The sequence below is a fragment of the Sus scrofa genome, chromosome 9 (assembly GCF_054392235.1).
Source record: "Sus scrofa isolate SSC_HxYL_T2T_F1_AM1 chromosome 9, Sscrofa_HxYL_maternal_Yorkshire_Landrace_v2.0, whole genome shotgun sequence".
Taxonomy (NCBI): domain Eukaryota; kingdom Metazoa; phylum Chordata; class Mammalia; order Artiodactyla; family Suidae; genus Sus; species Sus scrofa.
In genome coordinates, this window is record NC_139391.1 from 17024373 (window position 1) to 17038822 (window position 14450).

At 38.2% G+C, this 14450-nt stretch overlaps 1 protein-coding gene across 1 annotated transcript in view; it reads right to left on the bottom strand.

The window, feature by feature from the left end:
• Positions 1–2695: 2695 nt before the first annotated feature.
• PRCP (prolylcarboxypeptidase) overlaps positions 2696–14450 on the bottom strand; it is a 72706-nt gene continuing 60951 nt past the window's right edge. Inside the window, exons 7-10 of the mRNA XM_021062572.2 lie at positions 10441–10605; positions 9550–9737; positions 3230–3446; positions 2696–3124 (exon numbers count right to left, since the gene is read on the bottom strand). Coding sequence (XP_020918231.2) covers positions 3230–3446; positions 9550–9737; positions 10441–10605 — 570 coding nt within the window. The 3' untranslated portion in view covers positions 2696–3124. The remainder of the gene's footprint in view (positions 3125–3229; positions 3447–9549; positions 9738–10440; positions 10606–14450) is intronic.

The window sequence follows — 14450 nt, forward strand, 5'->3', positions numbered from 1 at the left end:
TAAGAGTAGGAAAAGCCGTATTCTTGAGTACCATTTTAGAAAGTTACCATGTGTGTTTACAGATTTAAATACTATTTAATTTTGTTTAACCCATCAATTTCTAAATTGGCTTAACTGTGGATCTCTCTGCTACATAAATCACTGGCTTTTTTTTTTTTTTTTTTTTTGGACACCTGTGTTCCCAAAAACACTGTTTGATGGATATATACTGCATTGCTTGAACTGCTTTTTCTCCATTTTCACCCTAAATAGTGCATCTCTGAAGCCATGTTTTTATGACCTTGTCCCTCTATAACCACCTGAGACTTGTATGCTTGTGAGACGGTACAGCCTCAGGGGTCTGAGGACACCATTTGGGGAAGTCATCGTAGGCCTTTTACAAGCAGAGAGCAGGAAGCTGTCTGCAGAGATGAAGCAGCCATGGGAAAAGGAGCGTTAGGCAGGGCTCTCATACTCAAATGGGATCAGGTAGGATAAGAGGAGTGAGGAGAACTGAAGAAAGGTGCTCTGAAGAAATTCAGATTCAGAATTCTCCAAATTAGTAGTTCTCAAAGTGGAATCCTACGGCATCACCTGGAAATGTGTTAGAAACGTAAATTCCCAGGATCCACCTCAGGACATACTACAAACTCTGGAATGGGGCTCAACAATCAATGTTCTAATAAGTCCTACAGGTAATTCTGATGTACATGCACATTTTAGACTGCTAGACAAACTATGAATATTTGAGGAACAACTCTTACCCACGGGCTGACAAGTGGTGACTTCTGTTATGAGAAAAACAGAGAGTAGCAGTCTTGTCTTTTAATGAATTTCCAGACCCCAATTCCATTCCTTCAAATTCCCAGTTATCCAAGTTGGAAGCTATTCCTGCATAGCTTAAAGAAATTCCCTCTTTGATTAAACTGGCTTGGTAAAGTTTGGATGCTTGAATTCAAACAAAGATTTAAGCTACATAAACAAAGTGAAAACAACAAAACAGTAGCAACAACAAACAAACCTGTATTCAAAGCTTGGTTCTGCTCAAAATGAGCTTGAGGTCTTAGATAAGTCCCTTCTCTCTGGGCTAAAATGCCAACACCTACAAATAATGTGGTTGGACTGGATGACCTCTGAGATGCCTTCAGAACTCTCTAATACACTAGACTAGACACTAGTCCCTGGGATAATCTCTTGACCCTACAGATCCCTTAAGAAAGATCTCTAAGTTTCTTTAGTTCTACCCATTGACTATAGGTAGTTAGAGTAACAAAAACAGAAAATAAAAGACACCTCAACTCTCTGTGTCTCTTTCTAGGTCTTGCAAAAGCATTACCTATTAGAGATCTGCTTTAAATAATAAGGCTTATTTGATCCAATTTAAAATTTAATTTTAGCGTATTTATAATTAGGCCAACTTTAGTTACAGTTGCCATCTGTCATGAATGTACATAGAACCAAATTATTCTTGCAGAAAGATGGTCATTTTGGCAAGTTTTCTCTTCACAAAAATGCAATTCATCAAACAATCAACATTAAGTGAAGTGGCAAAGAATTTTAAAGGTTTTAATTAAAAAAAAAATGTTTCAAGGAAAATATCCTAAAATCAATAGTAAGAATATCCTCCATTAAGCCCATAAACCCTTCATTGCATCACTTCTTAGTTGACAAAGAATAAAAACTATTGTTTTGACCCTTAAATTCCCATTCCAACAGACTTTTCTCTGATGCTGAAATGAAAATAGTGACCAAATGCTTTGATGGACAACTCATTACAATGAGAACTGAAGGCTTCTGAAACTAGACAAAGATTTTTCTGTTATCTCCCAGATGCCAGGGAAAGTAAGGGAAATATTTCAGTCCCCCACACAAAAATGAACTTTATACCTACTTTTTATTAAAAAAATAAGTGCTTTAAAAATAACTGAGCTCAAGAGACAGTTTTTTTAAAAAGTAGAAAATGTTCCCAAGGCAGAGTAAAGGGGAAAAAAAATTTGAGAGAAAATAAAAGGAACACGGGGAAAGAAATCTTTCAACAGTGTAGAAACTGTTAGTCTCTCTCTCTCTCCCTGAAAGGTTTTGATCCAACCCTATTTGTTATCCTAGAAAAGCTCTTCTGAAGAAAGGTCTCAGTGTAAGAACTGCTTGAAAGAAGCCAACCCCTTGGAAATAGGAACGGCTCAGCCATTTATTAATGTCAAATATGCTGCCGGCATGAATTAGTCAGCTTGTCTTTTGGAAGCCACACAGAAAAGTTCTTGTGCACCTGCCTCTTAGTGTCCTGACACTTGTAGCTTTAAGGACAGCAGTAACAACCACGAGAAAATAAAATTTAAAAAACAAAATGCTGAACATTACCTTCTACCTTCTGAACAGCTGAATCATCAACTTTTAAAGGCTTCTTATGAAAGTATCATCAGTGACAAGAGAATATAAAAGCTTGTTCAGATGCAAAAAGAAAAGGAAAACAGAGTCATTTTCCTGAACTGGCAAAATATAACCAAATTACCACAAGACTGACCTTAGAAACAAAGAGGAATGGGGGAGAAAAAAGGCCAGATTTCTTACTGGCAGTACCATAATGGCAAATATCCCAGAACTAAGAAAAGCTGCCAAATAGAAGAGAGAAAATTAAAGGACTTTCCAAAAACAGCCAAGCCCAGTACACACAGCATTCCCAACAGCTGGAGTGAGCGTCAGAAGCAACACACAGGTATACGGTCCAGCCTTATTCTTTATTTACAGCACAGTTCAAAGTCATTAAATGAAGCACAAAAGAAACGGCCCCCATTTCCTGGCTTGGCATCGAAATCCTTCCTACCAGCTGCAATTACTTCATTTTTATCCATCTTCTGCTTTTCCTTTTGGAGGATACAGGAGGGGGAGGGACAAATGAGCCAAAGAGACTTCAACTTCAAAACCAAGAGAAATCCCTGCTTTCAGAGAAACAAAGGAAGTGACTCTCCCTCTTGTGAAAGGCAGTCAATGCTCTGCTCCAGTTATGAAGGCCACTGATGGTGTGGGAAAGCTGTCATGGAGAAATTCTTCCTGGGGGTGGCACAAAGACGGCAAGGACTCAGGTTAGGGGATGGCTGCTACCACCACCATGATGTTCTCTTCTATCCCAACCTTCGCCACACCAAATCTAATGATAAACAAGGGAAAGTAATTAGACATAAAAAACCAAAATGAGTGGACATGGGGGGTAGAATGAACTTAAAGGAAGAAACTGAAAATGATCAAAAGTTACTCAGTGCTTCCTTCTCAGACTGGCATAGAAATCTTTGATCCACTGCTTCATATATCTGACTTCCAAGGAGCGGGCTAAGAGCACAGTGGTGGGATCAAAGGCAGTGTTGGCTCGGAGATCTAGATGATGGGCTCCCTTTGGGATGACAATCGCAACTAAGGTGTCTGTAACATTCTTGGTTACACCACCTCCTGACCAGGGGTCTAGTTCACCATTGCTAAAGTGAGGGAAAGGAAAAAAAAAAAAAAAAAAAAGAAAGACGGTTAGTTTCTCATATCTACACCCAGGTAAGATAGGAGCAAACTATTATATGCATAACATCTAAAATTATAAGCTTATAACCCAGGGATTTGATCTGAGGAACTTCCAAACGCCACAGCCACAGCAATGCGGGATTTGAGCTGAGTCTGCAACCTACACCACAGCTCAAGGCAATGCCAGATCCTTAACCCACTGAGGGAGACCAGGGATCAAACCCGCATCTTCATGAATCCTAATAGGGTTCATTAACCGCTGAGCCACAAAGGGAACTCCTCACTGTGATTCTGATATGCATTTCCCAAATGACTGAGAGTACTGAGCATTTTTTTCATGTGCTGATTGGCCACTTGCATATCTTTTTTGAAAATGTCTATTCATATCCTTGCTCATTTTTAAACTGGATTATCAATTAAATAATTTGATTTGAGTTCATTGTTTTTGTATAGTATGAAATAGAGATTCAGCTTCAGTCTTTTGTATGAGAATATCCAGTTTTCCCAGCATTGTTTCTTGGAAAAAAAAAAAAAAAAAAAAACCTATTCTTTCCCCAATGAACTGTCTTAGCATTAACTTACTGATGCTGTTGTGAATCAAATTTTTGCCTAGTACTATCAACTCCACACATGCACAGACTGATTTAGAGTTCACAAAGCCTTTTGCATTTGACCATTACAGCAATTGTGTGAGGTTAAGTTTAATTATAACTCTTTTATAGATGAGAAAACTAATGCCTAGAGAAGTCAGAAGCCTTACTCAAATCAAGCCTCTGAAATACAAACTCAGGTCTTGTAACCCTATTCCAATGTTCACTTTATACTACATTGCATTTCATGGACACATGATTGCTGTTGGAAATAAACAGAACATATTCTTCTTGGCTTGTTTGGTGCAGAGTAAGAAGAGCACAAACTTTGGGATCAGACATACCTGGGTTCCAGTCCCAGTTCTGCCTCTCATCTTCCTAATCTCTTGGAAGTTTAGATTCCTCAGGATAAAAAGGGGTTGAAACACTTGGATTTAAGTACCTGACTCATGATAGGTATTAGGTGACTTTGCCCTGTACAGCACTTCTTGGTATATATATATCTTTATCTATGTATCACTGGAAATCATTTACAGAATATTTTAATGTTCTGGCACAATACACATTCCATTTTGCTGATATGGTCACAAAGCCTGAAATTACAAATCTTCAAGATCACATTATCAGATATATGAAATTATTTCCATAATTAGCATAATCATTTTTTTTAACTCTCTCATGGATAAGTACAAGCTATAGATAGATGACTATCAAATAATATCTCCAGCCAGGACCTCTCCCCTAAACTTCAGAACCAAAGCTCAACCGTATACTTGACATTTTTCATGGAGGTCTAATTAGACATCTCAAACTTTCAGGTCCAAAACAGAGCTTTTGATACTCCCCAACTCCCAAACAGCCCTGCCCACTATCTTCCCATTCTCTGTTAATGGCAACTCTATCCTTCTAGCTGGTAGGCCCCAAGTCTCTTACTCTTTAATCTCCCTCTTTCATATCTAATCTGTTGACAAATCCTGTCAGCTATACATCCGAATATATCCAGAATTTGAACACTTCTCACCACCTCCACTGCCACTGCTCTGGTCTAAGTCACCATTTTCTCTAGCCTGAATAGCTACTCTTGTCTCCCTACCATCTAACATCAATAGAGCAGCCAGTCTGATCCTCTTTGAAACCTGAATCAGATTATGTCACTCCTTCGCTCAAACACGTCAAGTTTTCCCATTTCATTCAGAGTAAAGGACAAACATGTAGGACCTACAAGTCTCTCCATGATCTTGGCCCCCTGCTGCCTCTCTGATTTCACCTCCTGCTACTCTCTCTAGACCTCATTAACTCTGCTCCAGCTACACTGACTTTTCACTGTACCTGGAAGAGAACATGCCAGGACATTTATCTCTCAAGGCCTTTGCCCTTGTTTACCTCTCTTGTTCAGTGCATTCTTACCCCACCAAACTCATGGCTGGCTAGCTCCTTCCTCTAGATCACTATTCAAAAGTCACCCTTTGGTGGGAGGTCCCATCGTGGCACAGCAGAAACGAATCCAACTAGTATCCAGGAGGACATAGGTTCAATCCTTGGACTTGCTCAGTGGGTTGAGGATCCGGTGTTACCGTGAGCTGTGCAGGTCACAGACACAGCTCAGATCTGGCAATGCTGTGGCTGTGGCATAGGCTGCAGCTAGAGCTCCAATTGGACCCCTAGCCTGGGAACTTCCATATGCCAAGGGTGTGGCCCTAAAAAGACAAAAAAAAAAAAAAAAAAAAAAAAGAGAGAGACCCTTTGGTAAGGTCTTTCTTAGTCACGTCATCTAAAACTTTAAATTCATTATAAACTCATCTCTGCTTCCCACCAACATTTCACAGCCTTCTTCCTTGGTTTACTTTTTCCCCTTAGCACTTATCTCCTTCTAACTTATTTATAGGTGCTATCTTGTTTATTACCTACCTCTCAAACTAGAACTCCCCAAGGGCAGGGATTTTTGTCTATTTTATTATAGTGCCTGGACAAAATAGGAGCCACATAAAGTTATTGAATGAATGAAAAAAGAATGTAAAAGTATCTATCTGAAGACTTTTATCAGATGCCCTACATGAAAAAAAATCTCTAAGTCAGAGTTCTCATCATGGTGCAGCAGAAACGATTCTGACTAGCATCCATGAGGACACAGGTTCGATCCCTGGCCTCCCTCAGTGGGTTAAGGATTCAGCATTGCCGTAAGCTGTGGTATAGGTCACAGACACAGCTCACATCCAGTGTTGCCATGGCTGTGATACAGGCCAGCAGTTGTAGATCCGATTAGACCCTAGCCTGGGAACCTCCATGTGCTGCAGGTGCGGCCCTAAAAAGCAAAAATAAATAAATAAATAAATATGTAAGTATATGCATGCAAGTTCAGGAACACGTAAATCACTTCAGTACATTTTACATGGGAAAGCAAAGTTCACATAAGTGATTAATACAAACATAGAGACTGACCTTCAGCTATGTGTAATATTGGCAAGAACAATGAGCTAAATTGGCAGATAGAAGTTTTATATCCTAGTAAGCCACATGACTTTGAGTCATGTGATCCCTCTGAACCTCAATTCCCATACGTATTACTAAAAAAAATTTTTTTAGGATACTGTGAGGCCCAAGTTGAATAACATATGTGGAAGTAAGGTATAATCTATAAAATACTACATGATGTACAGTATTCCTATAATTATTATCATATTCTATAAGCATGAGAAGTGTTAGTACTTTTGAAAAGTAAATGAATCATGAAAAGGGATTGTGACAACACTTCTCACAGAAATTTGATCAGAAATTTTCAGTCAGAAAATGAAATCAATTTTCTAGATAAATGTACAAATTAAAAGAGAAATAAGCATGTAGGTACATTAACTATATATCTGTTCAAAATACAAGTTCAAAATCCCTGTTCTATCCTCACCTTACTTTTTACTAGATTTTTCTTTAAAAAAATTAATTCAATTACAACTTAACAACATCACTCTTTGGGGGGAAAAAAACACCCCAAAAATGTACTTTTTTTGATTTTGTTAAAAACAAGAGAAAACTCATATGCAAAATAGGATCCTTAGTTTTCAACTATCAGATAAATTTTTAAAGTAAACTATACAAGGGGTTGGATTCTTTTAAGTTAACAAATGGCCTTTATCATTATTCCAATTTGGCAGAACCAACCCAGATAGGAAACTCTCCATTATTTGCAAAACAAAAAACTATCCCAACAGCTACATAATAAGCAAACTGCATTTGATTTAAAAGGTCATCCGAATCAGCCTAGTGGCTTAGCAACAGTGTTTAGAGTTGCTGAGAGACCTAAGATGCACATGGACTTGAATTTCTTGGTCCTAGATATGTGAAAGCTAAACTAGTCACTGGGAAATTTACAGGAGAAAAAACACTGGCTCTCATGAGAGACTCTAGATGCCTGGATAAAATTCCCAACAGTGAGCTTTACTTAATTGCTGGGGACAATTAATTTGCCTGAGAAATGATGTTAAACTAACCAGGTTCTCAGGAACTCCTTTTTCAAATGTATTTAAATAACTGAAAATGACCATTGGTAAGATAATTTCTTACCAACTGAGGTTTGGGGGGAAAATAAATCCTTCCCACAAAACCATTTGGAATAAGAAAATCTGTGAAGTGGAATTATTAAGAGCTACCATTAAGTCCTCATTCATTCAGCATGCTTGCTGAGTGACTACTAGACATCAGGGACTGACTGGACACAGGCAATTCAACCGTGAATAGACAAAATCTCTGCCTCCACCGTGCTCACTTCTGTGATAATCTATTTCTCAAAGTAACCCTGTCAGGTACTCATTATTTCTAACTTATATTAATTGGCAATTTGCCTGAGGCCATGAGCTAATTCAGTAAAGAAGCAGAATGGCACCCAGATCTCCCTGGCTTCAAAGCCCAAGCTCTTAACTGGCAAATCTCCAATCTAAGAACTAAAAACAAACTGAATTTTCCAACCAGAAAAGCAGTCACGGTTGGATTTGTGTGAGGTGACTTAAGGAGAGAAGCATGAACATAAAGAACAATTTCCTCATGGTTTTGGGGAGAGTTTCTTATTCACCAACCAGAAATGTTTTCTAGCTGGTAGCTACTAAGACAGAATTAGAGACACCTAAGGCTGCTCCTTTACTTTAGGAATGTATTTTCCTCAGAAAAGCAGTAGAGTTTTTAATTTTTAAATAACAAATTTTACATTGAATTTGTCACAACTAGCAGCATATGAGAAAATATTTCTTTTTAAAAGTAGACTTGCCAGAAAGATAAAGCAGCATCTTCATATTGTCCTGCCTTTAAATTTTCACATGTCTCTGAAGACTTCCTGAACTTTCTATCATTCCTCATCCTCATCAACACATAAATTTACTAGGCATCCATTACATGCCAGTCATTGTAGTCGGTGCTAAAGGCACAGGGATGATTAAGACAAAGTCTCTGTCACTGAGAAGTTTACAATCTCATGGGGCAGACAGACATGCGAACAGCTAACTTCCATACGGAGTGCTAAGGGATGACCACAGGCCTTAGGGAAGCTGAGAGTGTAGCAGCAATGTAATCTCCCTGGCGGAATGATGGAAGGTTTCTTGAAGGATGCCTGAGTCTTAAGGTAAAAAAGACGAAGGGAAAGGGACATTCAGAGACAAATAGAAAGTCCCCTGTTGGCTAGAAGGTAAAGTGCAAGGCTGAGAGTGTACTTCCATTAATTCATTAAATAAACATTTTTTGAGCATATATATTTGCCAGGTCCAAGCCAAGTACTTCACTTGGGTAACTTTTAAGCATCACAACTCTATGGGGTAAGTAGTATAGAGTCTATTCGATGAACTCTGATGTGAACAAATATCAAATATCTAAAGGAGCAACATAAGAGAAGTACAAATGTGGGTTTTATAGTCAGACAGGCCTAGGTTGAAAATTGGCTTTATCACTTAGTAACTAAAACAAAGCTGGATGAGTTTTGGCAAGGACTAAACACAGCGACCTTCACTTTCCTCCTCAGTAAAAAAAAAAAAAAAAAAGAGAGATGATAACAAATTGCTTCCCAGGGTTGTTGTGAGAAATGAATGAAGTAATTTATTTAAAGTGCCTCATACAGGGGCAGTTCTGGAACAGAACAGAGGGCACTTCAAAAGTATTAAATATATACTGATATTTTTTATTATCATTAATAACAATAGCAAAAATAGTAAGACAAATTGAGAACAACGAATGATGCTTAACTTTGTGTTGGAGAGTATTTTTTAATATATTTTAATTTTGCTGCTGTTGTTTTTAAGGCTTTAAGCCTGCTGGTAATAAAGCATAAAATCACATCATCTCTCAGCATCTTCTGTCTTTCAAGGAGTGGAAAAACATGATAGATACTACTGCTGTATTCTGCATTGTTTTAACCGTGCGGCATTTTCCTGGTTCTCTTTTCTCAGCTATGCTACAAATGTCTCCATTAACCAAAGTTTTCTTTGTGTCAGCAAAAATTCACCTGAAAATGATGTTCGTGTGTGAACTGATGTTTTTGCCTCCATATACAGTAGTGATCCAGTAGGGCCTTGGTCTCACACCCCACTGTCCAAAACAGTCATCAGAAAATTCCTTCAAGTCCCATGAGTTAGGTTCAAACATGTCATCAATACCATTAGAACAGAAGGGCATAACCATTTCTGTGCAGGCCTGAAAAAGCAAACCAGGAGAGACTCCAATGAGAAAATGAGGTACAAATAGTTAAATTATCCAAAGTCATACAGCTTGTAAGCAGTAAAGCCGGGGTTTGAACTCAGGCAGTCTGGCTTCAGGGCTCCTGTTCTTTACATCCATGCCCTATCACCTCTCATTATTCCTGGAAAGGCTCAGCTTAGAAGTCATAGCAGTTGGGGCTATACATTCTTTGTCAACTGCTTTATTTCATATCCATTATCATACTTAATCCTCAAAACAACTCTGGAGGGAAATATTACCATTATTATTACTAGTCTCATTGTATAGATGAAGGAATGGAAACTCAGAATCAAGTTAGATGATTCTTTTCTGTGTCCATAAAATGCTTCCTTTATAGGATTCACCAAGATCTGTATTGTAATATTATTTTAGTTACCTATCTTTAACACCAAGCTATTTTGATGATTATACCATATCTTATTTATCTTTTGTCTTTGGGGCCTAGAACAGTGCCTGGCATGTGGTAGGTACTCAGAATACTGAAGTTGGTATTTAATGAATGAATCAATGAATGAGGAAACTTATTATGGTCTCAAAGATAAGGTAACAGATCCAGATCTGAATCCAGGTTCGGTGACAAAATCTTGTGACTTCTCTGCTATAGCACAACCATATCAGTGAAAAGTAAGTTCCACATGGAAAAATTATACACACTTACTTGATAGCTCCAACCCAGGGCTCCCAGACTGCTGGTTGCTGTCTCTGATATATTCAGGCATCTAGCTTGGCCTGAATAATTATAATATACATTCAGAGCTTGGAAAATATTCTGCACTAGCAGTGAATCAGATACATTGGGATTTTTCAAATACTGGCATACTACCTGTCATTTCAGAGAAATAAAAGGGAGAAGAGTCAAATATAAATATAAAATTACAGTTTAAGACGACAAAGAAGAAATACAAGTTTCATTTGATCATAAAACAACTGTAAGCATCTAACTGCTCTGCTTGACAATGTCTACCTATTGAGTACAGCCACCTTCATAAATGAATAAACCTTTAAAATTACTCCCCAGGCGATAGAAATAAACTGAAGTCATGGTTTGCAAAGTCCTCCCTACTTACCATTCTAGCTTCATCTTTTGTAACCTTCACTCTAGCCTAGCAAAACCATTTCTACCACATCAACTTCTTTCCTTCATTGCCTTCGCTCACACGAAAATGCCCTTTCCCCACTCTCCCACTCCACTAGTGCCTGGCCAACACCAACTTGTCTTCCTCAGCACAGCTCAAGAACCACCTCCCCTATGAGGCCGTGGTTGCCTATGCCCTTAACTCAGAGAGAACTAAATCACTCCCTTTACTGCACTTCCACTGTGTGCAGTGCTTATTTCTATCAGAGCCCCTATAATGCTACTGCCATCATTTGATTCCAGAATGTCTCCCTCAGCACTTAACAAGGCAGCTGGCAATGAAACATTTGCTAAAGAAATGGCTATATTTTTATAAAAATGCAAAATTTATAAAACTTCTCTTGGAAAAACTACACCAAGCTCCTATGCATACGGCATGAAAAGAAGCATGTCAGGCACCTCTCCAGTTTCCAAGTAATCCTCCTAACGCTCAACTATAATCAGTGCTAAAAATGACAGGTAACACTCTGGAATTGAGAGTGAAGGCCAGACTGACTAGTCAGGGGCATAGCGAACTTTCAAGGACATGAAAATATTTCTTCTCTTCATAGGGGTCTGTTTATACAACAAATAGCACACTTAGGATGTGTGCATAATCCTAAAAAAAAATTATAAACAAAAAATGAACTCTAGATAATGATGTTAAAGCTTAAGTATACAGTCTATACTTCATTTGTTTCTACTCTAATCTTTATTTTCTTCCTTTACTAACTTTGAGCTTCACTTGTTCTTTTTTTTCTAGTTCCTTGGGTGTAAAATTAGGTTATTTGAGGCTTTTCTTGTTTCTTGAGGTAGGCATTTATCACTATGAATTTCCCTCCCAGAAGTTCTTTGACTGCATCCCATAAATTTTGGAATATTACATTTCTATTTTCATTTGTCTCAAGGTATTTTTTATTTCTCTCAATTTCTTCTTCGACTGACTGGTTGATCAATAGCATGTTGTTTAATCTCCATATATTTGTGAATTTTCCAGTTTTCTCATGTAATTTATTACTAGTTTCACACTACTGTGGTTGGAAAAGATGCTTCATAAGATTTCAATCCTCTTAAATTTTGAAATTTGAAAAATCACAGGCAATAGATTCATAGCTGAATATCAACAACAGCAACAATAGCAAGAGTAGCAACTGATTATTGATCACTAGGTTTACAACCATTACATATTTAATCCTCAAACAATCTCATCAGATATATTTTTGTCTGCTAGTTCCCACAAACAAACTGATTCTTAGGCTATCATTTTATTCATAGTCATCCACTTAGTAAATGGTAGAACCTAGATTTTTTTTTCCAACCCCAGGTCTTTCTGGTTGTGAAATATACATTCTATCCTTTATGCTACAGAGCTTAGGAAGTATCCCCTTGTAAAACTGCAAATACCTCCAACGGCAAAGAAAATATATTAAGGAGTTCCTATTCTAGCTCAGCAGATTCAGAAAGTCTCTGTGAGGATACAGGTTCAATCCCTGGCCTCGTTCAATGGGTTAAGGATCTGGCATTGCCACAAGATGCAGCTTGGATCCAGTGTTGCTGTGGCTGTGCCATAGGTCATAGCTGAGGCTCCGAATCAACCCCTTGCCTGTGAATCCCATATGCTGCAGGTGCAGCTATTTAAGAAAAAGAAGAAGAAGAAAGAAAAAAAGAAAAAGAAAATACATTAAGCTTGCATACTCTATTAATACTGTGACATAAATTCAGTGATCTTGTCCCTTCTATTTCATATGAAAAAGATATATACAACAAGGCAAGTTTTGACAAAGAAGAGGCAAGTTCAGAGAAGGAGGAGCTAGGAAAGAAAGAGTCCAGTTATCCCATTTCAGAGAGAGATTCTAAGCAGCAGGAGCAACCAGGCCTGGCCTAGGGACATGCTTCTAGTCAGGTAAGGCGAGTACTGAGAAGGGAGGTGAATGGCCACAAGCAAAGACAACTTCTCATCACAGTTCTGCCTAGGACCAGCTTCCAGCAACACCTTCCTGAAAAAAAGGGAAACTTGAAAAGACAGAGGAAATGAATTATGAGGAAATTTTAATACCTTTCTCCAAATATATTTGGCACAACAATATTTCTATGAAATGTTAAATATTATTTTGTGAATGAAGATTTCATAGTCAAATAATTTTAGGAAACAAAGCAGCAAATGTGAACAGTTTTCTTAACGTCAGAATTTCTCAGAGCCTTTAACATGCTGAACTATGATATGACTTTGCAAAAATGAGATAGAATGTGCATTCTTCTCCATAAGTTTTTGGAAATGCTGAGTGTGAGAAGTGTCTGCATAGCCATTTTCTCAGAAAATGTTCATGAGAAATATGCCAATGTGAAATACCAAAGAAACAAACATAGAATTTATCAAACTATCCACTGCCAACAATTGATCAGCATTCCACCCTGCATATGGACACTCTCAGTGGACTTAGCTCTTTCAAAATGCAGCACAGAACTCTGGAGTAGACCCACTGAATTCAGAGAAAGGCATTATGTTCAAGCGCAGCATGGTAGATGAGACAGGATGAAAATGCAAGCTGGGCAGGGGGAGAGGGGGTGCTGATATACAGCAACAAGGAGCTTAAAACTCTGGAAAAGAACAGTACCAAGTGAGTGTGACTCAGATGCTGGCATCAGATCCCCTCTCAGAGCTAGAACACTGGGCCTCTGTCAGGCAAAGAAAAGGAGTCCCCATGAATAGCCATCTCTGCAAACAGCAGTTACTGTCACTCCCTTGAAAGACACAAGCATGGCTGGGGACAGGCACTGGCTGACAATACATGGGTTTTGGCAGCCCCACTTACACAGAGAGAACATCATGCTCAGAAACTCAGCCTCTGCTGATAGTAATTCCTGGGCCAGATAAATGCCAATCCTGGGCCCACTGTCCTCTGTGAGGTCAGAGCACCCTTAGAGTACTGGGTCCAGTTCTGAGCACTACATTCTACTAAGGACAATGACCAACATGAGAAAATTCAGAAGGGAGCAATCAGGAAAGGGAGCTGAGAAATAGCTGAAGAAACCCTACAACTGGCCATCTGTGTCACTCCCAAACTTTTATTATTACAAGTAAGGTTACAATAAACATCCTATGTGTGTATACACATACATATATGCCCTTAATTGTTTTCTTGAGATAAATTTTTAGCGGAATTACTGGTTTGAAGGAAATAAACATTTTTAAGTCTTTTGCTCTATCATGTCAAACTGCTTTATAGAAAGGAAGTACCAATTTATAATTTACCAATATGCTAAATAGAAGGCCTGAAAGATACCACTTAAAATTTGTTTGCAAAATATTTGCAGATTTACTAAGAGAATTTTATCTTAGGTGTTCCTAAAGTTCTTTTCTAGCTCAAAAATTCTAAGAGTCTAAGTATCATCCTCTAACATAAAAGACACACTCTCTGGATATCTCTATTGTTTTTATTGCATTTAAGTTGACCCTTGAAAAACACAGGGTTGAACTGAGTGGGTCTATTTACACACAGATTTTTTTTTCAATAAATATACAATCAGTCCTCTGTATCTATGTGCTTGGCATC